Genomic DNA, 24,538 nt, shown 5'->3' with positions numbered 1-24,538 from the left:
CAAACATCAGGGTAAGAGGGTCTAAAATGTCTGGATCCTGAATTACTTAAATTGAACAGAAAGCTGAGATACTATTTGGAATTCTGCTATCTAATGGAAGAGCATTTAATTGTTCTGTAAGTGCGCATCACAATATAATAAATAGACAAACAACTCTACTGGTAATTTATGAATGTTATGGACTAATCAAGTGAAATTGGACAATTCACCACAGCACCCTGTATGGGAATAGTCGGAATGTGAATCACCTTAAAATGATCAACCACACATACACATTTTCCTGTTTAATTATTATAAATATCAAACAGCACAGTAGACCTCTTAGCGGTTCAAAATGCTCAAAGCCTCTATTGAGTTATTGACATCATCTGATAGGTAAAACGGACAGAGAAACTCAAAATGTTACAATGCATGTCAAGCAACAATGAGTTTTTAAATAGCATTAATTATATCATTACAAAAGAAATATCACATACAATGACAGCAATGCATAGCCACGAATCTAACAAATGCTGAAAATATATATGATAATAAATAATAGTAATTATAAGCATAAATTGAGGAGAAAAAAAAAAGGCTGTTCATGTTGACTTCAATAGTTGGGCTAAAATGAGGTGTGAAGATGAAGATGTCCCAAATATCTTGTAAGTTGACAAAAGAAAACACTAAATAACTTATGGCCTCCCAAAGCAGAGGAACAGCCATTAAACAGGTGAGTTTTGAGAGATTTTCTATTTTCAGAGACACCAACTGCTCTCAAAGGGGTGGCTACTGGTCAATGCTTCACTTCTGTGCAGAGCCTGAAAGGAGAAAGCAAGTGCTAAAAAAAATCACATCCATTTGTTGAATTAAATCTGAAAGGGGAGCATAGAGTAAGTCTTCTCCTCTTTGCTGACATTGAATGCAAAATTAACGCGTGCCATAAGGAGGAAGAGAACATGTAAATTTCCGTTTTCTATCTGATTACCATGGGGATGCTTCCAGGATCCATTCATTCACACACTGAGGAAGAATTTCCTCACAATACCGATTATATATATGCTTAGCTTCAATCTATGCTGGATAGGAATCTGCTTGTTCTGACGCAAGCAAGAAGAAAGTAGGACCTGCTTTATATTTCTAGTGGCAACAGTTATGGAGACGAGGGGAATGCTTTTAAAAAAACAACAGTATACATCCAACATAACTTATATTATAAATACGTCCTTAAAATAATGCAACCACAGCATGAATGTCTACAGTGATGGCAAAACACTTTTTGCTGTCAACTTTTTTTTTTTTTTTTTTATACAGAAACTGCAATTTAGAAAAAAGTTACCCTTTTCCCTCGGCTGCTGTGACTTGCCTTGTGAACACCCGCAACAATGCCCATTTTCTTTTGATGCTGAATATCATGTTCCATAAGGTCTCACCTCATGAGAGTTCTGTGCACATATAATAAACTAATGCCATTGACATGGAATATCGAAAACAAAACTGTAAAAACCAAGTACAAAAGGTACAATATAATCAAAGGACCACATGAAGAGGTGTGAAAAAGTCTTCAGTATTCACAGAAAATATTGAACTGAAGCGAACCACTGGACAGGAAGTGTCCTAAGTTTATATACATGATAAGTAAATTGAAAATAGATTTTCCTCTCTGTACATAGTACTGTATTCTTTCAGCTCTCTCCTCCGTATTTACAAAGATCTTCTTGTCTCAATGTCTCCCTTGTGCATCAGTTTTATGAGTATCTAATCCAGAGAGATGACGTCAGATATGGAGCCATAAATGGCCGCCGTCGCCGCCTCTACCGAGGACCTCGACAGTCCCGAGATGGCGTGACTGTCCCTGTCGCGTTCTCGGTCTTTGTCCCGCAGACTGCTAGAAGACACCAAACTGCTGGTGCTGCCACTGTTGCTGCCTCCGTTGGTGGCTGCCAACGTGCTGCTGCCCGGGGTGCCCGGCGGCTCCCGCAACATGGGGGTCGAGCCGTAGGGCAGGTAGCGGTTGAGAAGCAGGTCCGGGTCCTCCGAGGCCGAGGCCGATGCGGCCGCTGCGGCAGCCATCACCATGTTGTAATGCTGAAGGAGAAGAGGACAATGGGAGTTAGGTGGAGCGAGTGTGATGATCTCCACTTGAGCTATGACGGGTGTACCTGATTATCGCCTTGGAGGAAGGAGAAGAAATTTAGATCTGCAAAAAAATTAAGAAATGGATTAAAAAAGCAGCTCAACACAACATTGACAATTAGGGCAGAGAAAAGCAATTTTCAAATCGCAAAGGCTGCAATTTGTTTATTTATTTTTTAAAGCTCCATTTTGTATGGTTGGTCTGCTTTTTTTTATATATATATATTTTATTCATTCATTTATATAGTGTCTATACATGTGCATGTTTACATGTCGTTTCGTGAAACATGAAAAGTTGAAGCCAAAGTGATAAAGCCAGGTGTCGTAGTGAATGCTTATAAGACTGCACGTCAAAATGTTAAGTATCGGTGATTTAACAACTCTAACTAAATGAGCGAAATAGAGCGCAAACCTAACTAATAACGCCAAAACATTTATGCATAATAAATCTGAACAGAAGAACAGAGCAGAAATATAACTTTTTTTTTGTGAAGGTAAGTGCTTCCAGTTGGGAGAAAAAAAATTACTTTTACCAAAACATGTACAAATGTAAACATGGTCTTTCCTAAATTTAACATCTAAAATATACAAAGCAAAGTAGTTGCAACTTGGGAGCACATACCTCAGGTCAAAAGTTACACTGAGATGGACAGTACCTCTTGGGAAATGTTCAGCTCGATTGCGTGATCGTTTCCCACCTTTATTTGTCACATGGAAAACGAGGTGAATATAATTACGCTCATGTTTTCCGTTATGTAGTTAGAATGAACCCTTTAGGCGGCAGAGTTTTCATGGTGGTGGTTCTTTTCAGCAAGCAATAAATAATCAACGGGTGCACGCTTTGACACTTTACAATTATTTCAAAAGATGAGTCTGTCTTGACAAAGGCTGTTAGGACTAGGGTTATTATATTTTTCGATTGTTCATTTTCATTTGTTTTTATTTCATTGTGACTTTTATGAACATGTTAATTCAATTACCCACACATTTATTAACAGTTTTAAGAAAGTGCCAGTATCCACTGGAATGCATTATTTCTATTTTTCATTCATTATTTGCTATGGAGGAAAAATCTGGCTTGGTATGAACTGAGAGGTTGTCGTGTACTTGATAACGAAAACAATTCCAGTGTGGATTCAGAATATTTACAGCAACAAGCCATTGTGTAACAAGTTGTATTTCAAACACCGGTTTCCGGGCTTACCTGGCAGGTCACTAGCTGAGTGATAAAAGTGGCGGTAGTCCTGAATAAGTGGTGGTGGAGGAGGAATGTAGCTGGTCTCTAAAGGCGGCATGCTGGGAACTCTTGTCACCGGTGACGTCTGGTTGTGAAGGTTCAGCACTCTGCAGGGAATAAACAACGGAGCATCATGTCATTCGTTGGAGCAAGTAACTTGACGAGTGCTTTAAGCGGAGGTTGCAGACTGACCCCTTTGTTGGGGGTGGAGAGATGGGCGACAGTGACGGACAGGCCCTTTTCGGAGGCGGCTCATCATCCAGCTCATCTTCCGACGAGCTGTCCAGTGTCAGGTCAATCACATCCACTTTCTTACTGTTCTCATTGGCTGACCCCCGTTTCTGCTCATGGCTTTCTGTTTTAGGCACATCTGCGCACGCAGACCCAGCAAAGTCACTTAGATTCCACTCACAAGAGGGGGTTCCTTCAGTTTAAGGCTTTTTAAGACTTTTTACAATTGCATTTGAAATACATGTGTGAATGCTTTCAGCATGCACACAATTAATGTTCCAAATGTCCCAGTTTGCCCAAAGTTGTTTCAGTACATAAATTACATGGATCTGCTCTATAGTATCCCAAATTAAACCACATCACAGTTTTGTTGGTTACACTATTGTGATTGTGTAACAATCCATTTAAAAAAAAAAAAAAAAGTAAATTTATTAAAATCTTACTTATCATGTGTTTAAAAAAAATAAGACATTGGAAATATTAATGTAAGACATTTATGCGGGAACCCTGTTTAAGATGTATACATAGGTTGGAAACCTTGGTCGTACGTACGCACCATTGTCTACTCCATAGTAGGGGGCAGACACCTCCTGCACTTCTTTTTTTGCCCTCATGGGTGCCCAACTTCCATCCTCTTTGAACTGTATTTCATCACAGTCAGAACAGCTGTTCAGGATTTCCATGAACAACCTGCAAAAACAGAATGATGCCTGAAAACAAAAGCCTTTTCATCATGACACCTGGTCAACCAACTTTTTTTTTTTTTCACAAAACACTTTTTTGGTATCCATTGCTTTATTTCTTTTTATACCAAATAAAAACTTGGAAACTGTTGTTTTAGTACAAGCATGAACCTGCCCCAACTTCCATAGAAGGAAAAGAGTGTTGCTTTCTTTACAGATAAGAAAATAAGGGCTTCCACTAGGAAAATACTTTAGTCAAAACATACCATGGATGTAACTACAATCACAAATAAATTGACATTTGGAATGTTTTTGATGTAACATAAAATGAGCCTTCAAACTGCATGACTGAACCAGTCCATATATAAGCGCAACAATAACTCCGTGGCCCCTCCAGCTCTCCTACGTGCTTCCTCATGAAGCACAGGTCAAAAGTTTCCAACATGTCGATAAATCACCGCTCTTGCAATGTATAAATGTTCGGCACAATTGCCTCCCAGACTGTTTCCGAGTCCTCTCTTGTCATACGAATAAGAATGTGAACATGATTCTGCTCATGTGGTCTGTTTCTTAACAGGAATTAAACTCGCTTGTAACTTTTTAAATTAAGCTCACTAGAGGAGTTGGTTAAGTCACTAAATATAGAAAACAAAACTGTACTCTCTGTCTGCAGTCATGTTGGGCATGTTAGGGCTGAATAATTATTCAAATCAACATTGCATGCAACTTTCAAATCCCAAATGCTGCAATTTGGGTAAAAAACAAAAAAACAACAACCTCATTTTAGTCAGCCCTTAGGCATGATTGTTTTATGTATACTGTAGTTCATATATTTATTTATATAGTGACTAGATAGGTTCAGTGCTTCAGAAGTGCAGTCCACATTGTCACATATCATTGTTTCATGAAATATGAAAAGTTGAAGGGATAAAGCCACACATTTGTTTGCATTACATCTGTAATATGATTTATGATTTACTAACTTGTGTTCACACCACACTTGTTTGGTCGAAGGTTGTCAAGTTGTAGTGAACACTTAAAAGAGTGCAAGCCAGTGTTTACCACGTTAACAAAATTGGTTAGCCCTAGTACACGTTAGCGCAGTGGTCCCCAACCATTTTTCCGCCACGGACCGGTTCATACAACGAGGTCTTCCGGTATTGTCTGTGAAATGTACGTTTCTTTTTCTTCTTGGGCATAGGCTCTTGTGATGAATTCTCACTGGGCTAATTCCCCATTGCAAAGAAACTTTCTAAATACAGTACGTCTGTTTATTTTACTCATTTGCTAGCTTGTGCATTTAATATTAGCGTTACGCAACGAAGACAACTTGACATGCGTTAACGGTCAGTCATAGATGTAACGGAGAGAATCCGGTCACTTTTCAAAATAAAATACTTCTCAGCCTCCGATAATAAATAAACCGAAAAGTACTATACTTTTTTTTTTCCTTTCATCTGTGCGACCCCGGTCCAAAGTGGCCTGCGGCCCGGTACCGGTCCGCGGCCTGGTGGTTGGGTACCCCTGCGTTAGCAGACACAGCTTTAAAATACGGAAGCCGCTAAAAAAAATGTACAAATAAACTGGAAGTAATCGATAATCATTTAATTGGCTAGCAAAAGTCAAACATTATCAATACATACAGCCCGAGAGTGAACCAACAGCTACGATCAAGGTGCTCACCCATCAATAATGAGGTGCTCGTATGGCGCCTTCTTGTCACACACTGGACACACCCATGTGGGCTTCTTCTCATTCATTTGGATATAAAGCGTAGCATCAAAGCACTGGAGGTGGGAGCATGTCAACGCTCGGCACGCGATTGTCAGCCTCATCTTTCCGAGCTAAAAATAAATAAATAAAATATGCATGACAACAAGTACTTCCCATTGAAGATGTGTGTATTGTCAGGCTGAAGATAAAAGTAGTAAAACATACAGGACACAGAAGAGACACCCGTAGACTGGTGGTGGCGATCTCGCTCTCTGGGTCAGCTGTCAATTTTTCTTTGACTACGAGGAAAAAAACAAAAAAAAAAACAGAAAATGACAAAGATGAAAAGAGAGAGCAAAGCATGAAAATAAGCAAGTGTAATTTCTCAAATAATGGCCTTGCGTGTTTATTTGCTCGTCTGCAGAGGAATTATTACAAAGGGATTTTATTTGTACCAAGGCATTTTTTTTTCATAATTTTGAATCATTTTGAAAACAAACTTTACAATGCATTTGATTCCACACTGGATTATAAATACATTGTTATACCGTAGAGTCTCCTTATAATTTTCGAGTATCATAAAATATATTTATACAAATGGCTCAAAAGAATCAAACAATTCCAACATTGTGACACATGTAAGCATCAGATGTCATAGTAAAAGTCCCAATGCCTTTTCCGGCCTGACGGGTTTATTTTAAATGAAATGTTTTAGTATACAATGCGCAGGGCTTCAATTATGACATAAGCTGCTAAGTGAGGACAGACGCTCTGAGTTTTGACTCTTTCTATTTGGCATCTTTTCAAATCAGCTCCTGTATTCACAATTAACTTTAACTGAGATTCCTGTCTGCTCTGATTTGCGCAATCTGGCAAAGGATTTTTTTTTAAAAACATTAAATAGATTTTGACTTAGTCTCACGGACATATGTTTTCCTTTCCGTACTTTTTAACAAATGTGGGTAACACAGAATTAGATAAGGGAACAAATCTACAAATAAGAGGGATAAAAGCAGCCGAAGCTGAGTATCCTGGACCGAAGAAGATGAAGAATAATTAGCAAGTAGGCCATGTGGTTTGGGTGGAAGGAGTGAGGAATGTTTATATATTCGGTGGCAAACATAACAGGGATGAATGTGTTTTCAAGAAGAGAGGACATTTTCAGAGGCTGGTGTTGGATTATTGTGGTAAAAGGAAAACAAGCAGGACACTTGGATAAATAAATGGGTCTGCAAGCAAGGCAACAGAAACGTCCTGCATTCACACTGCCAATGGAATGAGCAATGATATGCTAAACACTTTGCATGCTTTTATGAACTCGTCACAAAATATTACAGAGACAGACAGTAAACCGCTCCACTGACGCATCATTTCAAAGCTTTATTAACTCATTCACTGCCATTGACAAATTTACTTCTCTTTTCATAGTCCAGCCATTCAATCCCAGGAATTTATTTGCATTTTTTTTCAAATTTTTTCAAACGTTAGTGTAAAAGACGGTCAGAAAATGTCTGGCAGTGAATGAGTTAAAATGAACATTACAAATGTAAATTATTACAAGTGTGAACATGCTCTCATAATGGATGTGACTGTTCAAAATCATACAGTCGCATTTAAACGCATGTCAAATGGGAATCAACACACAACTGACACTATTTAAAGTGCCTCTGATTAACCCCCAATAAATTTCACATGTTCTGGTAAGCTTTTCCTGATATTTGTCTGCATAGCTGACTCCCGTGTAACATAAATTTGAATGTGTACACTACATTATTTCAGTTGTTTATTTTTATATTCCCTCTCAAAAAGACTTTTTTTAATATGTGTTGAATTGTACAGGTTAAAAGTTATATCATATAATTATATTATTGAATTATAATTATTTACAATTATATATTATATTATTCAAAACTGGTGCTGAATAAAAAATATTTTGAAGCTGTTACTTTATTTCATATGAGTGTGAAATATGTTTAATAAAATGGTTAATTTGACAAGTTGTCAAATTTATTTTAGGACTCAGTTCAGAATGGCAAAACAATTGCGATCCCGACTGTCAAGTGAATTCATTTCTTGAGTTTTTCGAGTAAATAAACTTACTCAGAGCTCTCGAGTGGTCGGGGTTTCTGATTCCTCTGGCTCGTAGTCTTTGCAACAACACTGCGGACGACTGCTGCATTACCAAATAAACAGCCATGGAAAAACTCTGACAAGAGATGTGAAAAAGGGGTCATGCTGAGGCGACTCACATCCTCCTCAAAACATCTGTTTCACAAAGTCCATCCAATGTTCTTCTTACCCTTCCAATTTCTGAAGTCCACGATACAACAATTGTGTTGGGGACTGTAGTTGACAGTCGCACAAGGGAGGTTATGTTTATTGGGCGACTCGGCCTTTTTGGTTCAACTCCATTTTTGGTGGGAGGAAGATATCCCTGCCAGGACAAAGAAAAAAAAAATCACATTTCTATTATTCCATGCCCTTCATGGTGGCTAACACTTGAATAAACAACACAGTCTGCGGATGGAGAGTCTGAACTCACGGGGAGATTGCACGGCTTTCCATTCACCTTCACACACAGATTTGGAGGGAAATGATCTTCCTGGGGACAGCTCGTCTCTGATAGACAAAACCTAGAAGACAAAAAAAAGAAGTGACAGTGCAACACTGTAGAATTTTTTTCTTCAAAAGGGTGGCTCGTGGCCATCAATGGACTTGATGGCATGGTCTTATAGTCTTTAGCATTCCATTAATGTGCTTGTCTATCATTTTCTTTGGAATCGCTTCCTCTGGTCAATGTTTAGTGTGGTAAACACCAAGTCACCAAAGAGCACAGTGACTACTTGTCACCCATGTCAGGCCGACTTTTCAATCTTTTCTAGGGGTACCAGCAGGTTTGTCCAGGCCTGTTACATGAATTTGTTTTTAAAATAATTATGTTGAAATACAATTCAAAAGCAGAGTCTTACTTTCACTAGTTAACTATCATATATATTTTTTAATTTACTTATTTTTATTTTTGTTGGATTCAAGTTATTTTTGCCATCACTGATGGGTTTTTCCTTTATTAACAGAGGGGTGCCGACAATTTGTCAATGTGCGTGCAATACCATCCATCCGTACAATTGGTCAGCATCAATGGAAATTATTGAATGAATGGTTCAATGCTTAGTCCAGAAGAAAGGACATACTGAATCTGACATTGCTTTCACGCAAGAGTAAAAATAGTGAGGACAACCAGTTCAACAGGCTTGTCAGTCTCATCTGGACACTGTCACTCGACATGGACGACTGACTGATTATGCCTGGTTGTCAAAAGATGCTTGTTGATGTTTAGTTGGCTACTGTATGTTTTAACTCAAATGTTAGTTTGTTATCGCTGGTTATAATTCAAACATATGAACTAAACTCCCATACAGCCCATAACAAGTGGTCCGCATTTACAAACTCAGTTACTGAGTTCCAAACAAAGAGAAAGTAACAATACCTGAACAGTTTTTACTTGACTTGGGCAGCATCTTTTCAGATCTACATGCTATCTGTCATGTCATCTTGGTCACTTTGTTCTAGCAGGCACAATATCCATTGTTGTGGCTGTCGTTTTTCGATCGGGGCTCGGCAGTAAAAATGCATACCGGAATTGGCCAGCAAAAGAAGAGGAAATTCTGTCCCGCGGTGTCCTGGCAAACTGCGCTCGGCATTGCCGCAGTGACATCGCCCGCGGGAGTATAAAGAAGCCTTAAACGATTGAGCGTCAAACAGCTATAGCAGTGACTCTCAACCAGTGTGCCGTGGCACATTAGTGTGCCGTGAGGCATCGTCAGGTGTGCCGCGGAAAATTATCCAATGCCAATTATTTAGACAAAAATATATATATATATATTATTTTCTAATTTAAAAAAAGTTAATTTATGTATGCCAAGCACGTATAGTAACAGGCAAAACAATTAAAGATACATACTTAACCTGTATATCTACTTTTTCTGAATCGTTTTGCGAAGCGGCGTGCCGTGAAAATTTTTCCGAGGTTAAATATGTGCCTTTGCTCAATAAAAGGTTGAGAAACACTGATCTATAGACACACTGCAATAGAAAAACTGTGCCCCTGTATTGGGGTTTTGAAACTCCACACAGAGTAAACTGTAATTAATTAGTTTTGTATTGAACCATAAAATGGCACGATTATCAAGGAAGAAGCAGATTGCCGCAAAGACGGGAAAATTACAATAAAGTAGGAAGTGCAGATTTTTTTACGCTGTTAGGAATGATAAATTGCCTGCCATCTCTGTGTTCACAACCAGACTCCTGGTTGCATGAAATTAATGGTTAGGTATATCACTCTCAACTGGCTGGTTTGTACCTTAATTGGACTTGAACAGCAAAGTCACATTTGGTCCCCGATATGTCCCTGGGAGGGAGGGGGAGGGGGGAAGAGAGAGAGAAAGAGAGAGAGGAAAAAACAACACATGTTAAGAATTTCCTTCCGTTCTGCCCTCATTGTATCTTGTTGCTCATTGACAGTATTAACGAGCGAGAGCTGTGTTGCTTACATGGAGCTGCTAATCTGTTGAACTTGTAGCGGAGTTAAAGCGAAGGCATAACAAGCTTCCTGGAACCTCTGGCTGTTGTCGGAAGCTACAATAACAAATGAGACATTAGTTAGTGCGGGGAAACCCACAGACATCTCCGAGCACAAATGTGTCAAGTCATAGACTCACTCAGACTGGTGGGTTTAATGAGCTCGTCAAGCATGTCGTAGAATGGCAATCTTTGCAGTTTGACGTCGGGGTGAACGGGGTGCAAGGTGGAGGGCAGGTGAGGCAGACTGAGCTCATGCTTGGGCCCGAGCAGTGAAACAGGCAACAGCGGCGAGGGGGAACCATGGCTGTCGAAGAGGCCCGCGGGAAGGCTGGAGGCGGAATGGACGCCGGGCAGCGCAAGGTCCACTGGCGAAACCATTTTGGTTGGGAATCTCCGTCTGTAGAGCTCTTTAATCTTCATCTGCATGGCAGGGCTGCAACCAGCCTTTACTAAGTGCAGCGCTTTGGTCAAAAGTTCGTGTTTGCGCCCGTGCTTATTCCGTCCGGCAAAACCCAACAAGACTTGCAGCTCAGAAACTCGAAGGCTCATTACCATTTGCTGCGGGGAAAAGGAAGTCAAGTTAAGGAACACATTCTGCTACACTTGCCAAGAAGAAAAAGCTGCACCATTAAAATCTGTCATTTTACAGTCACATCCCTTACATTGAATTTGAAGAAACAAAATAAACATGTTTGGCTTTTTATTTCACTATCAGAGTGAAAGCCTCGGTTTACAAGATTTTAAATATTCACATAGGAACCAACACAGCACTCTCATTAGAGCCAAAACTAGCAACAGATGGTTTATTTCTGAAAGGAAGACTCTACTCTCACATCTTTTAGACATAAAGCATCACCACATGAACACACGCTGTATCGTGATTACGGGGCTGGGGCATGTCACCTTTGTTCAAACAATTTGTAAATAGCATAAAAGCTTAACATCTGACAATCTTGGTTTGGTTAAGAAAATGCTACAACCTTGGTTGTCGTAACAGGAAAACCTACCTTAGTGTAGCGTCATTTTATTTCTCACATCAGATTAAAAATAAAATATGGATTACATTTGGATTTGGAGTCCACACAGATGACCTTGCCTGCCTATCCCAAGTGTTTAATTTTAAGTCATTTTACTACACGAATATGTGTGTTATCATAAAAGCTGATTTAGGAACCAAATGTCTGAGGTAAAGTCAAGAAAACTGCTGAACGGTTTGTGGCTTTAAAGGAGCACTAATGATTTGCAACATTGTCATATGTAGTTGAATCAGAGAAAGTGCGTGGATGGAAGATGTCAAAATTGCCAGTTAAATATAGAGCGATGATCAAACACAGGGAGGAATTTGAAAAAGTAAAAATATACAGCGAGAAACGGTAATCTGACAGGAGACGGCGTTTATAACACACAAGCTAGCTCGGCTAACTAGCCGATTGATGGCGGGGAAATGGAAAAATGTATAGCCTCTCAACTTCGTCTTAAATTAATTACCCACAAATATTTCTGATGGTCAACATAATTTGGATGGTGATACTTTCCCTCATGAATTCACACAAATTACAGAGGAAAAAAAGATACCTTTAGCGAAGTGCAACCTGCCTTCCAGGGAATAGACAGAGCCCGTTTTTATAAGATAATAGCGGTGTGTCTGCTTATTTTCGAGTAATGTCAGTGGGACCTGGCTGTCATGGGTCTGTTTTCAAGGCGTTGGCGTTATTGTAGTATAATTTTAAGATCCGAGGCGGGATCTGCGTGTAATCTGCACGAGAACAGCACAGCACAAGCTGACTAACGGATCGTCGGCAACAATAACAAAGCTAAGGCTAGCAGGTTAGCCAGGCAGCTAACAGTTTGTGTGGTGTCTGTCCCCTTCCTGTGGACGCACTGGAACTGATCAAATCGCTGTTGGCTACTTGACTGACGAGAGATGGTGTTTCCGTTATTTGAAATTCAAACGTGACAGTGCTAAGCGCCTATTTGTCAACCTAGTGGAGGGGCTCGCTTTACCTTCAGTTCCGTACTCTCCGCCATCTTGTGACATTGTGTGCGCATGCGCAACAGCAGTCCTCCGGGATCTGTCGCTTCTTCATAACAGACGACAGGAGGCGTAGTTGTTCCGTTTAACTACGCTGCACAGCACATTCAATTCAAATTGTTGATTAGATTGTAGCTCTAAAAGCATACAGTACTTCAAGCCAGTACAGTATTGGAGTTACTGGCATTTTGTAGATTAGGACAATAAAATAGTGAGTCCATCATGTTATTAAAAAAATGTATAGGCCAACTTACTTTAAGCTGGTCGAAACAATAAAAGAAAAAAGTGGCTATTCAACCAAGTCCGTATTTGCTTGTTGTAACTCTCTTAAAACATACTTACATTTCCGCCTTTTTTTCATCCTGATAATCAATCTGATAATACGCATGAACTACTGAAAATGTGTATTGACCCATCTTAGGCAATTAAATGCCTTTATGTGTGGAAAAAAACCCTCATTTGAATATTGAAAGTAGCTGACTGAGTTTTTATCTAAGATTAGCAAATACATAAAATACAGCCAAATTATGACATTTATGTACGTATTTAAAATAAATGAATAAATAAATAAATAAATAAATAAATAAGGAGTAACACAAATGTGTAATAGATATAGATATAGACATGGATATATAACGCTTCTGAAGTATTTCAATTATTATTTCATGATAAAATCTACTATGCAGGCGAAACATGCTATTTATCCAGTGTTCAAAGTCGGTTAAAATATTATGTTAAATTGTATTTATTAAATATGCAATCCGATCAATGTGCAGGACACTTTTTTAAAAATATAAAACAAAGTATATTAACTAAATAATTAAGTTAACCATATGGCGCATTCATACATTAACTACTCGTCAATCGTGCAGGCAACTTTTGCTGTTCTTTTTTTTAATGTTTTGTTTGTGTTTAGAATATTTCCTAGGGTGTTCCTCGGTTTACGAATATGTACGTAAATCGGAACGCCAAACACTTGTACGCCATAAATATAAACAAAATCTAATGAAAAACAATAATGGTAACTGAGCGTGCCTGAATGTCGCATGACTACTATTTATACACCGCTGCGATAACATAGTTCGTTACATTCCACATTCTAAAAACGTGCACGGTATGTTGATTGAACACTCTAAAATTAAATCGTTCCTAGGTGTGCGTGTGAGTGGTTGTGTGCGCTGCAATTGGCCGGCAACCAGTTCACGGTGTACCCCGCCCATTGTCCGAAGTCAGCTGATAGCTACGAGGACGCCCGCGACCCTCGACCGGTTCAGATAATGAAGGGATGGATGGTGCGGGATGGTTCGTGAAACAACCTATCGTAAAATAAGAAATAAAAGCACACTTGGATTGATTAAATTCGATGTATACATTAATAATGCCGTGTGTGTAAACGCGTTTAATAAAACGATTTATTGGGGGGGGGGCTGTAAACAAATACCACATGATCAAAGCTGAATAGAATATGTGCTTTACAAAAGAAAGTCGGGGGCCAAACTTGTCTGCAAGTCTTCAAAATTCAAGTCTTTCACGACAAATAATTTTATTATCGTTGTCATGGTTTCACTCATTTAAAGTGCATGATGTCCAAAATGAAGTGACCGGTCTGTGTGAAGAGAATTAAGAACGGCAAACATAAATTAAAAAAAATCCACCAGACTTTATGAATAAGTTAGCAATGAGAGAAATAACAACCTCTATTAACTATTACAACTTAGATACATACATAATCATTGCACGTTGCCACAAATAATAAATATCATCAATGGTTTGCGTTGAAATCAAAGGAAAGTTTCACATAAATGCTGGACAGTACACATTTTAAATGAATATCACAACAACAAATGAGTCTTTTCCTCGCAGCGTAGAATGGAAGCTTCCACGCTGAGTGTGCGTCTTTCCGTGCGTCACGGTGGGAGCAGAGGAGACTTGAAGGTGCACGAACCCGTGCAGTGGCGAGGAGTTAACATCTTGCAGGAGAAATGGTGTAAGGCGTCGTGAGCTTCTGAGAAGAACGACAGCCAAGAATCAAACGTGCCCGTGAAAATTCGGAAACATGCGTGGATTTTTTTTTTTTTTTTTTAATCATGTGTCATCTTCCAAACCGATATCCTATACAGGGTCGCGGGGAGGTGCTGGAGCCTATCCCAGCCGTCAACAGGCGAAGGCAGACTACACCCCGAACTGGTCGCCAGCCAGTCGCAGGGCACACACAGACACCGTCACTGAGCGGGAATCGATCCCACGCTACCCGCACACAACTCAGGCGTGTGTACCACTACACTATCAGTGACACTTTTTTAAAAAAAAAGGGTGTAAAATACGTTGTTTGGCTAAAAACTCAATCGATGCAAGGATATCGATACATTCACTTTAAAATAAATGAAATCACTTGGATTAATAGGGGTCCTTGGTTTACGACGCAGATCTGTTCTTGCGGTGATGGCCCCAACTGTGTACGTAAATTGGAGCACGCCATTAAACACCGCGAAGGCAGTAGTAAAGTCATAACGATAGTAAATACTTATATGGAAAAACACTTCAAGGCCATAAATATAAAACAAATTTTAAAAATAAGTATAGTGGTACTTTAGTGTGGCTTTCTCTGATGTTGCAAACTATTGCTAGCCGTTCGCATAACCTCGTATGTCGGGATCGTCGTGAATGGAGGACCCCCAGTACTGAATTATTTTATTTTTCTCACCTCTGACGATGTGCAGCTGCTGCACCATCTCCTCCCTGTAGGACAGTTCTCTTTTCATTTGATCCTGGAAGTTATCTGAAGATTTGGGGGGGAAAAAATGCACTTTGATTTACAGCCAAAAGGGGACGCTGTTTGCAAGATGAAGCAACAGACAACGCAGAAACTAAAGAGGCTACTGGACCAGTAATTAGTCCTCGCACTTAGAGCCATCTAAATGACAGTTTACTTCAGTATAGGTGCTACTGTTTTGGTTAGCAACAAACTTCATACCAGCTGAGCTGTTCAATATCTATATGCATGTATGTCTGCAAACGATAGTAAAATTGAGTCTATTTGAGGAAATAAAGTCAATCTTAACCACACAGCATGAGATGGTGTTGAAATAAATAATTGGAGTATACGTTTAACCATGCATTCTTAACAGTCAATGTAACGCCATGCAGTTTTTTAAATGAATAAAGGAAAATCACCAAAGATGATAGATGAGAATTCAACAAGATGATACTAATAACTATTATTATTATTATTATTATTATTATTATTATTATTATTATTATTATTATTATTATTATTATTATTATTATCATTACATAGTGAACTGAATGAGGATGTATTTGATCAGTGGTCTAAAAAGTGCTTTTGTGGCCTCTTGTAGTTATAGATTGACTCATATTCGTACTTGTAAATTGCACTTCCGATGTGATGAAAGTAAACGATTGTGAAGGTCAAACAGGAGCTCCAAGTGAATAGTGCATGTGGGAATGTTGTGTTCAGACATGAATGCTAATGTGTCCATTTTCGATGCTGCACAAAGGTGAGTCGTTTAAAAACCGACAACATGCACCGGTAAAAACATCCACGACCACCCAAACAACACGATGCGCCGCTCCTCGGGCACTGCAGGTTTGGGGGGGTCTAGAGCTGTTAAAATCCTCCATGGACACAATTGTGTGCCCCTTTGAGCCTTTGAGTACCGCGGTCCATTCCTCATTCCAGATATCAACACTTGCAGAGTGAAAAGAAGTGATAGACATTTGAGCGCAACGATGTCACTGAAGTGACTAAAGGCGAAAATGACATAGTCTGCAAATGGTGGTAAAGAAAAACTCTCAAGTGTTCACATTTTAGTCCTTGGAAAGTACCTTTACAGAGATAATAATTCACAGATTAGCACTATACTGAGGTATTATGTGTTTATAAAACGTGTAAAAATATTTTACATATAGGGCGATGCCATTCGTGTATGTCATTGAGGTTCATGTTGCAAAGGTTTCGTTGGAACATTCAGCAAAAAAAAAATTGAAAGAGTGCTAACAATTGAATTTGAACAAAAAACTAACCAATAACACACAGCCTGTGCCACGTTTTAGGGGTTTACCTTTTAAATGTTGAAATTCACGTTCCAACTTTTTCCTCAGCTCGACTTGCTCCAATAGTTGCTTCTGTAGTTCCTCTAAAATGATACAGAATTTGATGAGATTTAAATTGAGCTTCTGTAAATGTCAAAACACACAAAACAAATAGAATGTGACAAAATAACATCCCCCTTTCCTGGTTTTTTATTTTTAAATTGTATCTATCAAAGCATTCATCGAAATACAAAATATCAAATAATTGCAAATTGCAGACTATTGTGACACAAACGTGCTTTTTCTTGCAATTTCTTTTTGCCTCAAAGCCTTGATGAGTATTTCAGATGATGGCTATAATATATGTAGCGCAAAATATGTTAAATTAAAATGAAACATCAAAAATAGCAATAACAGCTTTTTAAATCATCACTATCATTTAAAAAAACAAGTAAAAATAATGGTGAATGCTAAAATAATTACAATCAATGTATTAATTGTTGTTATATTTAAATTATACTCATAATTTACCTTTTGCAAGAGTCCGTACACCTCTTTGTGCGTGCAAAGCTCTTGCTGAGTCTTCGTCTGCAGACACAAAAACACATTTTAATTTACCGTGGGGAGAAAAAAAATTATGTGCATGAAAATAAATACCGTGTACCTTCATCCTGCTCAAGCTGGTTTTCGTCGCTGCTTTGTTCCAGTAAAGATTTGCTTTCTACCTCCTCCACCGTGGACGACGGCTCCTCTTTGCTTGTCCCCTCATCTTGCAGGAAAAAAAAAACACGCATTTGAAATTACTTATATTTACTGGGTTAATTTATTCTGTTAATATATTGATTAGGATGATGTCTGACCATGAGTTGTAAGCCCCGCAGGTTGGTAGTTTGCAGATCTGAAATGATAGGGACTGCTCCTTGGTTGCAACTCGCTCCTCTCCTGTGTGTAAACCTGCACGATTTGGGTGGAAAATTAATTCATTGGAAAATTAGTGGAAAAGTAACGCCATTAATTCAAAGTGTTAAAACATATATATTATTTAGACGATTAATTACGCTAAATAGTGTGAATTTTGGGGCAAATATTAAAGCCATGTAATTGTGTCACTCACTTGGCTAAATGGTGCAGCAATGTGTGCGTCTGCTAACTCTTTGCTTTGCACTTCTCTGTCACAAGACTGCGCGGCGACGCGTGGGCCCACTTTCTGGGACTCGAGCGGATCTATCTCCTGCCGTGCCCCCTTGCAGTCCGAGTCGCTCGGGGAGACGCTGTGGGTGAGCCCCGGAGGGCTTCGGGGACACATCAAGGACAGGGGCCTGCAGGGCTCCTCGTCCTCGGGTGTTTTACTGGTCTCCACGTCCACGTCCGCCTCGCCCTCGCTGTCCACGCACGGAGACACGGAGCGGTAACTGGAGCTCTCGCTTAAAAAGTCAGGTGATAAGTAGCCGGTTCGGGTGTAAGCTCCTCTGCTGCCGTACAACTTGGCGATGCACTCTGCGTCCTTAACCACGGGTCGGAAGGCGGACACGTAACTGGCCTTGCGTGGGGCCAAGGTGGGCCCCTCCAGCGGCCTCCCCTCATCCCCGGACTTGTCGTCGTCGTTCCGCGCGGACTGGGTGCTGGAGCAGCGGTCGTTGTCAGCCAGGCTGTCTTTGGACGTGTCGGTGGACTCGGAAATGTCCACGTCGGCGGGTCTGTGGAGAGGTAGCATCTCGGGTGGAGGTTTGTGCGGGCTCTGGGAGTAAGGAGGCATGGGGAGGGCGCCCGCTGCGGGCCAGAAGACCGGGAAGGACGGGTAGGCGCTGTCCTTCGTCCCGGGCCACAGGACCCCCGGAAGGCCCGCCTTGCTTGGCTCGCCTACGATGCTGTCGTCTTTTTTCGGGCAGAGGCCGAACGCCGGGAAGCCGTACGGGTGCGGGAAGAGTGGCGGCGGGATCTTCTGCAGCATCCCGAAGCCTTTACTGGGCACCGGGATGACCGGGTAGCTACGTGGGCCCACGCTAATCCGGTTGTCCTCGCAACTTAGAATTTTGGCGGGTATTTCGGGGGAATGTCGGTGGAGGTTCGGACCGTGGGACTTGAGGGGCGAGTTGGACTCCGACCCGCAGCCTGGCAGCGTTCTCTTGCGGCTGCCCCCGTTGAACATGGCCTTCACGTCCTCCCACGCGTGTAGTACATCAGTCTGGCTGTTTTTATCGGTTAATTTAAGGTGTCGCCTCCACGAGTTGAAATTAGCCGCGTCCGGCTGTGTGTATTTGGACTCCGGCGTGCGGTGCGAATGAAATATGAATTTATTTGGGGAGAAATACATGTTGCAGTAGGAGCACTTGATGCACTTGGCCCTGGAGCTGTTGTACCTGGCCGGAATGAAGCTACCTCGGCTGCCCCACGCGCACTCGTGGCACACGTCAAAGGCGAAATTTTCGGGCAGTTTGGGAGGCGAGTGAGCCCCCAGAAAAGACTTGCACAGTCTCTCGGCCTCGCGTTTGGTGATCATGCCGCACCTCCGGGAGGAGATGGGCATGGCGCCGGCCCTGCGGAGGATCTCCAGCTGGACGGGGGTGCACTGTACGCAGGTGATGCCCAACGCCACGCGTCGGTTGTGGATCTCGTTGTAGCTGTAGTTCTTCAGCAGAGTGTTGGAGATCTGCGCCAGGCACAGCCTCTCCTGGCAGTCTATGACCAGGGACACGATGGGTATTCCGTACAGCACCGTCTCGCCCACCTGGTTGGGCTTCAGGTTGGACGGCGGGTAGGAAAGTTCTTGCTTGGAGCCCGGCGAGGAGCTGGAGTCGCGGCCCGCTGGAATGGGTTCCATGTTGCGGGATAGTGCAAGCTGCAGGATGATTGTACATGTTGGAACACATTGGGTTTAAGTCGCTTTGATGAGAGATGGATATACTTTTCCTGATAAATACACATTTTCCCTGAGAGATATTTTTACTCTATTCATGTATTTTTTCAAATTAACGCACCAAGAGAAGACCCGCGAAAACTCACCTATTCAGTGCTAGTGCAGCGCCCCTCTCGTCGTGCACCACACGGCCGCGGTCACACGCGTGGTGGAGAGAAAACGAGAAGTGTCGGATGCTGCTGAGGTGTTTGTTTTGGTGATGGGACTCCGTGCACCGCCTTCCTGCCTCCCTCACTCACTCCACTCCACTCCACTCACCGCCTCCCTGCCTCCCTCCCACCGTAGTTGCGTGCATGCGCGCGCCTGCAGGTTTGGGTTACACCACAAGCGTGTTAAACTGTGAGACACACGCGCCTAAACATCAAACTACAACTACCACAACAACAATATCTTAAAATGTTATGATATTAAAATTCCACTGTTATAATATTAGTCCATGTAATTTTGAGAAAACAATACTGCTATTTTAGTCGTAGGCTCTAATTTCATTTTGTTACGTATACGTTAACATACATATAGCCTATTAGTTACATGTGGTAGGATATATATACAGCCCACCCAACTCATATTTAATATCTAATTATTATTTTACACTTTAACGAAACCAAAATTGTGACTTTATGCACGATATTCGGTTGTCCAAACAGCATTGTGTCAGGGCCCCCGTCACGTGCCGCGTTCCCACGGAGTCACAGTGCACGTGCGTCACACACGCACGCCCGCAGTGACAAGCAGCTGCTCTTAATCACAAGCTACAAGAAAGCATGGAACTACCAGAGACACAGAGAAACAATGCAAAACGCGTCGTCCATTTAACAGTTTCAAGTCAATGAGGCTCCGGGTTAATCGTTTACATTTGGTCACCATGAGTTTAATATTGATGAAGGTAACAAGACTCGTCTCGTCACTGCGGCTTCTGCAGTGGGTCTGAGCTGTGCAAGTCTATAAATAATTTCAACACGTAAACAGTAATATATGTTAACCTAACAAAATGCAAATACTAATAACAACAATAATAAAACTGTCAGGAATAGGTATACTGTACTATATTTTTAAATGTCAGTTTTATAACTATTATTATTTTACAATTGAACTAAAATGAGTAATTCATCTATTAAAATTGTCAATATTCATCTGAGAGCCATTTACATTGACTCAAAATTTTCAAGAAAAAATAAAATTAAAATAAAGTCAAAAAGCAAGATGCCAAAATAAAGCCATTCAACATACTTCTTAATTCAATCCAATTCCGGCAATCTAATGCTGGTGAAAATAATTCAACTGTCTTTTTAGTTGTCCATAACATTGACCCATCCATTTAAGTGCTTCCTCTGCATTCAAAAATCCTTTTTGTCACCTTAAAAAACACACCCACAAAAACACAGTGGCAGGCGTCGTCACACCTTTTGCGCTGGGCAGTGTGATGAACAAAGTCAGCAAGGTCAACATCTGGTTTGTTCTGCCTTTTTTTGTGCAAGAGAGAGCAGCTCATTTAAAAGTGTGTCTGCATTAATCACAGTGTTGCATCAAAGTATGATAATCACCTGAACACTCTATTAAAATAAAAGTGGCAGCCCAGGGGAAATCTTACCTTACTCTTTAATTGTTTTGAGGCTTTGATAGGCTTTTTTAATCTAAGATTAATTTATGCATCCTTAAATAACTCTACATATGATTAATAAGCTTGAGACTGAAGCAATTATAACAAGTGGTTGGTCATCACCTCATTAGATAGTGTTAGAAAGATGCAGTTTGTAACACGCGCGTGTTTGCCTGAGCGGGTGGCACAAAAATTAACAATGGAAGGCTAGCAGAGATGACAATTACAGGGCTGCTGGCTAATAATTGTTAACGTGTATTGCTGTCATGAAGTCACTATTATTTGAATGACGAATGAGTTATTGCATTTGACCTTTTGTCAGTTTTTGCAGCCTCAATCCAAAATCATCCCGGGCTGATCAGGGGCATAGTTAGAATTTTTCTAGTGGGTGACCAGGATGACGTATTTCACTGGGGGGTTACAACGACCAATCACAGCTGACCTGTTGTCTGAATCTGAGCCGTGATTGGTCATTGTGAGCAGTTGTGATGTCATTTTCAGTCGACAGGAGACAAAATGGCCGCCCCCAGAGATGGCTAAAAACGAGTGGATTAACACTTCGTCCACAAACGCAATATTGATCAGAATGCCCTGTTTCAACTAGTGGGCTTGCATAAAACATATTCTTGAAAAAAATATGTTTGCGTTGACTTCCGCTTTAATATCTCATTTCATGGAGACATCACTAACGCACTTAACCGTGCGTAAAAAATGAATCTATCTCAGCCGTGGCTGAATTACTACGATCGGCATAAATGTCTACTTTATGCTTCATGTTTCAATGTGGATTAAAATAAAGTAAAATATAGTCAATAGTGTTACTCAAAACAACTTTGTAGATTCAATCCCCTGCACCTGTTCAGACTGTCACAAAAAAATCAGATAAAGGTCGCATATGGGCAAAAAAATTCAATCTGGGTCGCATTTTCCTGCGGTGTGAACCTAGCCTTACAGCCAATCATAGTGACCAGTTGTCATCAACTACAACGCTATTTTTCATTGAAGTAACAACTGGCATATGCAGAGACGACTGATAAAAACTAGCTTTTATTTTATTCCGATGTACAGGCGGTCTTCGGGTTACGCAGTAGACCTACGTTGTTTCGAGTTTGCAACACCAGAGTTTCGCTCGCCATTTTGTCTCCAGTCCGTGTGTGTGTGCGTGTGTGTTAAAAAGAAAGCAGGATCTCGATGCTGGTCCAGCCATGAGGAAAGCCATTACGATGGAAACGAAGCTAGATATAATCAAAAAGAGAAAGGCGTGACGCCGATGGATATCGGATATTTATTTTGAGATCTAGCGGGTATTAATGAGCTAATTCCAATTTACACAGGAATGTGGGTTACGTCGCCAGCGTAGGAAGGAACTTGTTCGTAACCCGAGGACTGCCTATATTCACTTTTGCAAGAAATATTGATGAATATACTTTGTCCCTTTTTAAAAATAAAGAAATTGAAATTGAAGAATCAAACGTTCTTTCCTAAAGAGAGATTCTTTTGTTAGAGTTTGCATTCAGATCAATGTTAAATTCATTCTTTAAATATACAGTTAACAAATAAATTGGGCCAGAGCCTCAAGGGATCTAAGAACATTGCATCCGTGTGAAAATGACAGGTAAGTCACAGGTATCAAAATCTTCCCCTAGATGTGGGGGTGGCCAGGGTTGGCCATGGCCACCACGTAGCTCCGCCCCTGGTATTGATTTGCGTGAGGAGCAACAAAAAACAACGGCGGCTGCGAGGCTGCCGTAGACTTACTAAATGTCTGCTAATGTGTAAACAAGACATCACTTCTCTGCTGCTCTCATGTTTGTTTGCCTCCAAAAAGCCCACCCATGGGTCCTGACCCCCTGTCCCTGCAATACCCTGTGTTGCTAAACGGAATGCTTCTTCTCAGAAAGTGTGCATCACATTTGTGTGTGTGTGTGTGTGTGTGAACAAGAGAATGAGGGTGTGTGGTAGCGGATGAGTGAGGGGGGATTTCATCACTGCATCAAATGAGGTTGAGCGTAGGGACGCTTTTGTCACAGAGTGGGACTCATCTGCCAGTGGTGAGCTGTGAGGTCCTGGGGGAGTGAGAGGAACAAAGGTGCTAAAAGGCTGTGTGACAATGAGGGGAACCTTCAAGTGTGGGACACAGGCTGCACGGGACAAGCTGTGCCAATCACGCCGCAATTACTGTTTTGTGCAAGGCAGACGCCTCACGTGGGCTTTGGCGAAGACGTGCAAGGACGCAGGCGGCCACGATCCAAGGGCCTCGCTTTTGTACGGCTGACCTGAACCTCACCGTGCCATATAGATGCATAAATAACCTGCTGGGCTAAAACATCACATTGTACAAAAATGTGTTATGATGAGGGAAACAAAAACCTTGTGGACCACCCATTAAACCTGTCCTTATGACAACTATATGAAAAATAATGCACCGTCGCTGAAATATTTAAGGCTACTTTGACTGTTTTAATAGAACAAATAGTTTATGAAAATAATCCACTCCAACCTTGATTGACCAGACATTTTTTGAGAGGTCATATTTGCAGCTGTTGCTGAAAAAAAATGGTCCAGCTCAAACAATAAAGTGTGTGCATTTTTTTGGAAATGATTTCCTAGTAAGAAATTTGATGTATTAAGGGGACTCAAAAGTTGCGTGCATGCAAGAGATAAAAATTGGTGATACAACTGAACAATAATAAACGGGTCACAGACGAAGACATACAGTGCAAATCTAATAAGAGCCATTAAACATCTGTAAAAATGAATTGGCATGCAGACGTTCGAGAGTGAAAAATCAGACTTCACAAATGATACATGTGAAAAATGGTGGAACGGTCACAAAACTACAATATACACTTATCAAGTCTAGTGAGATCCATTAAAGAGCAGTACATAAAAATGAATGCGCAAAACTCTGAATAATAAATACATTGTGAAATAACATCTCCCCGACGGCGTCAATCAGAAGTGAGCAATCGAGAATTATCTTTGTAAAGGCGAAGCTACAGCTGTTTTGTATAGAATCGTATTAGACTGTACTGTATGCCTGATCTTCTTTACCGGTGATTGCAGTACACTTTGAAAGTAAAATCTCGGGCTGAAAGATGAAATATTCATGGCCATGAAAAAGTTGCCATTCCTTTGAGCCTGAAAGAGACAAAACCACCAAACACGCATAAGAAATGAAGTGAAATTTCTATGTCATAGGCAAAAGCAAAGAACAAGAAAACACACATAAGGTCAATTCCGGGGAAAAATCTAACAAACGGTGGAAGCAAAAAGGTTCTACATATCCTGTACTGAGACGTCGTTATAATCTCGCAAGCTTTAAGGTTTGTCATAGTCACTAGATGAGCAGAATAAACAAAGACACAGAAATTTG

The 24,538-nt window shown here is 40.8% G+C and overlaps 2 protein-coding genes across 3 annotated transcripts in view; both read right to left on the bottom strand.

Annotated features, from left to right (window-relative positions):
- Positions 1-271: 271 nt before the first annotated feature.
- Positions 272-12,663, bottom strand: pias1b (protein inhibitor of activated STAT, 1b). 2 transcript variants are annotated; one of them, XM_086029343.1, is made up of 14 exons: positions 12,565-12,663; positions 10,698-11,118; positions 10,530-10,614; positions 10,340-10,387; positions 8,522-8,612; positions 8,279-8,413; positions 8,080-8,185; positions 6,205-6,278; positions 5,950-6,110; positions 4,140-4,273; positions 3,545-3,722; positions 3,320-3,459; positions 2,142-2,179; positions 272-2,067 (listed from the first exon to the last, which is right to left on the bottom strand). In XM_086029343.1, exons 1-14 carry the CDS (start codon positions 12,607-12,609, stop codon positions 1,738-1,740), a joined length of 1,986 nt encoding a protein of 661 aa, XP_085885469.1. In that variant the 5' UTR covers positions 12,610-12,663; the 3' UTR covers positions 272-1,737. The 2 variants fall into 2 exon arrangements, with proteins under 2 accessions (XP_085885469.1, XP_085885470.1); XM_086029344.1 differs by lacking the exon at positions 12,565-12,663 and adding an exon at positions 12,136-12,553.
- Positions 12,664-14,238: 1,575 nt separating this feature from the next.
- skor1b (SKI family transcriptional corepressor 1b) overlaps positions 14,239-24,538 on the bottom strand; it is a 48,230-nt gene continuing 37,930 nt past the window's right edge. Inside the window, exons 2-9 of the mRNA XM_086028625.1 lie at positions 19,649-19,865; positions 17,760-19,484; positions 17,506-17,599; positions 17,310-17,414; positions 17,177-17,233; positions 16,675-16,749; positions 15,297-15,371; positions 14,239-14,597 (exon numbers count right to left, since the gene is read on the bottom strand). Coding sequence (XP_085884751.1) covers positions 14,500-14,597; positions 15,297-15,371; positions 16,675-16,749; positions 17,177-17,233; positions 17,310-17,414; positions 17,506-17,599; positions 17,760-19,466 — 2,211 coding nt within the window. The 5' untranslated portion in view covers positions 19,467-19,484; positions 19,649-19,865 and the 3' untranslated portion in view covers positions 14,239-14,499. The remainder of the gene's footprint in view (positions 14,598-15,296; positions 15,372-16,674; positions 16,750-17,176; positions 17,234-17,309; positions 17,415-17,505; positions 17,600-17,759; positions 19,485-19,648; positions 19,866-24,538) is intronic.

Source organism: Filicampus tigris, chromosome 4 (genome assembly GCF_054856515.1).
Source record: "Filicampus tigris isolate MCC_2025a chromosome 4, RoL_Ftig_1.0, whole genome shotgun sequence".
In the NCBI taxonomy this organism is placed as follows: domain Eukaryota; kingdom Metazoa; phylum Chordata; class Actinopteri; order Syngnathiformes; family Syngnathidae; genus Filicampus; species Filicampus tigris.
Note: the sequence above shows the minus strand (reverse complement) of the source record. Positions and strands in the feature narration are given on the sequence as shown.